Source organism: Silene latifolia, chromosome Y, assembly GCF_048544455.1.
Source record: "Silene latifolia isolate original U9 population chromosome Y, ASM4854445v1, whole genome shotgun sequence".
In the NCBI taxonomy this organism is placed as follows: domain Eukaryota; kingdom Viridiplantae; phylum Streptophyta; class Magnoliopsida; order Caryophyllales; family Caryophyllaceae; genus Silene; species Silene latifolia.
Window position 1 is genome coordinate 91502796 of NC_133538.1, and position 2275 is coordinate 91505070.

Sequence of the window (2275 nt, forward strand, 5' to 3'; positions counted from 1 at the left end):
TCCCTTCATGATAAATCAACTCAGCATCATAATCATTCACTAGCTCTAGCCATCTTCTTTGCCTCATATTCAACTCTTTCTGGATAAAGACGTACCTCAAACTCTTATGATCGGTATAAATTCGACAATGAACTCCAATAAGGTAATGTCTCCATGTCTTCAAGGCATGCACCACGGCAGCTGACTCAAGATCATGAGTCGGATAGTTCACCTCATGAACTCTCAGCTGTCGAGAAGCATAAGCAATAACCCTTCGATTTTGCATCAAGACACAACCTAAACCATGCTTTGAAGCATCACAATAAACATCGTAGTCCACACCATCCTCAGGTAAGGTCAACACCGGAGCGGTAGTCAACCTAGTCTTCAACTCCAAGAAGGCATTCTCACACTCATCGGACCAGACAAACTTAGACTCCTTCTTCAACAATTGAGTCATCGGTCTAGCTAACTTAGAGAAATATTTCACAAATCGACGGTAATAACCCGCCAAACCAAGAAAACTTCGAATCTCAGACACATCTTTCGTACTCTTCCATTCAACAACAGCCTCAATCTTAGCAGGATCTACCATAACACCATCTTTGGATATGACATGTCCAAGAAAAGTTACTTGATGCAACCAAAATTCACTTTAGAGAACTTAGCAAACCACTTTTGTTGACTTAGAATGTCTAAGATGATACAGAGGTGTTTGGCATGTTCTTCATCATTCTTTGAGAAAATCAAGATATCATCAATGAACACCACAACACACTTATCGAGGTACTCACTAAAGGTACGATTCATTTGATCCATGAAGATAGCAGGAGCATTAATCAATCCGAAAGGCATCACTTTAAATTCGAAATGACCATAACTAGTGCTGAAAGCAATCTTAGGAATATCAGATTCATGAACCGGAATTTGATGATAACCCGATCTAAGATCAATCTTAGAAAAGGTAGAAGCACCACGTAATTGATCAAAGAGATCATCAATTCTTGTAAGAGGATACTTGTTCTTAATTGTCACACGATTGAGTTCACGATAATCGATGCAAAATCGCATAAATCCATCCTTTTTCTTCACAAAGAGGACGGGGGAACCCCAAGGAGAAGCACTAGGCCTAATGAAGCCTTTCTCAATCAAATCATCAAGTTGAACTCTCAACTCCTTCAATTCGGAAGGTTCCATACGATAAGGAGCTTTAGCAATAGGACCAGTTCCGGGAACTAGATCGATGGAGAATTCAACATCTCTTTCAGGAGGAATCCCGGGTAATTCATCGGGAAAGACATCAGGATATTCACAAACAATAGGAACATCCTTCAAAGGAGGAGGAGAAGGATTAGAAGTAGTCACTACACATAGAAATGCTTGATGACCCTTCTTCAACGCATTGACCATTTTCATGGCCGAGATCAACTCCACACCAGTTTGCTTTCTATCTCCTTGATAAGATACGCGAGTACCCAAAGGGCTTTTAAGGATAATCTTTTGATCTCGACGTTCGAATCGAGCATGATAAGTGAATAGCCAATCCATGGCCAAAATAATATCAAACTCTTCAAGCGGAAATCGAAGAAGATTAGCCGGGAAAATAGAACCCGCTATTGATATGGGAACATTTGAAAAGATATAAGAACACGAGAAGATGTCGCCGAAAGGTAAAGATATAGATGTACTTTCACCAAGTGAAGGTTCAAGAGATAATTTGTCGGAGAGTCTCATCGATATAAATGACAAAGAAACACTTGTATCGAATAAAACCAAACAAGGAACATCAAATATCGAGAACGTACCGGTGACTATGTCTGGGTGTGCCTCAGCCTCAGCACGGCTCATCACAAAGATACGACCTCTCGGCCTCTCAGGAACAGCAGGTGTAGTAGTAGTAGTAGTAGTCTTCTTCTCAGGACACTCATTAGCCTTGTGTCCAGGCTTGTTGCAGAAGAAACACACAAATGGCTTATCAAAGCAACCAACTCCGGGATGCATAGGCTTCTTACAATGGTAGCACATACGAGGCTTGAAATTTTTTGTTGTGGTTAGGAGGTTGAACACGAGCACCTTGATTTGCTTGTCCACTCGGAACAAACTGCCTCTTGTTAGGATAAGAGGGAGAAGAAGTAGGCAAATGGGGGCCTAGAAGGAGCAACATAAGGCCTAGAAGTGGAGTAGAATGGCCTCTTGCCAAAGGAAGTATTAGAAGCACGAGCCTCTTCATCAATAGCCCGAATAGAGCTCTCAGCCCATAGTGCATCATCATAGATTGAGACAAAGGATGTAGAAT

The 2275-nt window shown here is 41.4% G+C and overlaps 1 protein-coding gene across 1 annotated transcript; it reads right to left on the bottom strand.

The window, feature by feature from the left end:
- Window positions 1-833: 833 nt before the first annotated feature.
- On the bottom strand, window positions 834-1980 carry LOC141628517 (uncharacterized). Its single transcript, XM_074441649.1, has 2 exons — window positions 1179-1980; window positions 834-865 (listed from the first exon to the last, which is right to left on the bottom strand). The coding sequence occupies exons 1-2, from the start codon at window positions 1978-1980 to the stop codon at window positions 834-836; spliced, it is 834 nt and encodes a 277-aa protein (XP_074297750.1).
- Between the last annotated feature and the right edge of the window lie 295 nt (window positions 1981-2275).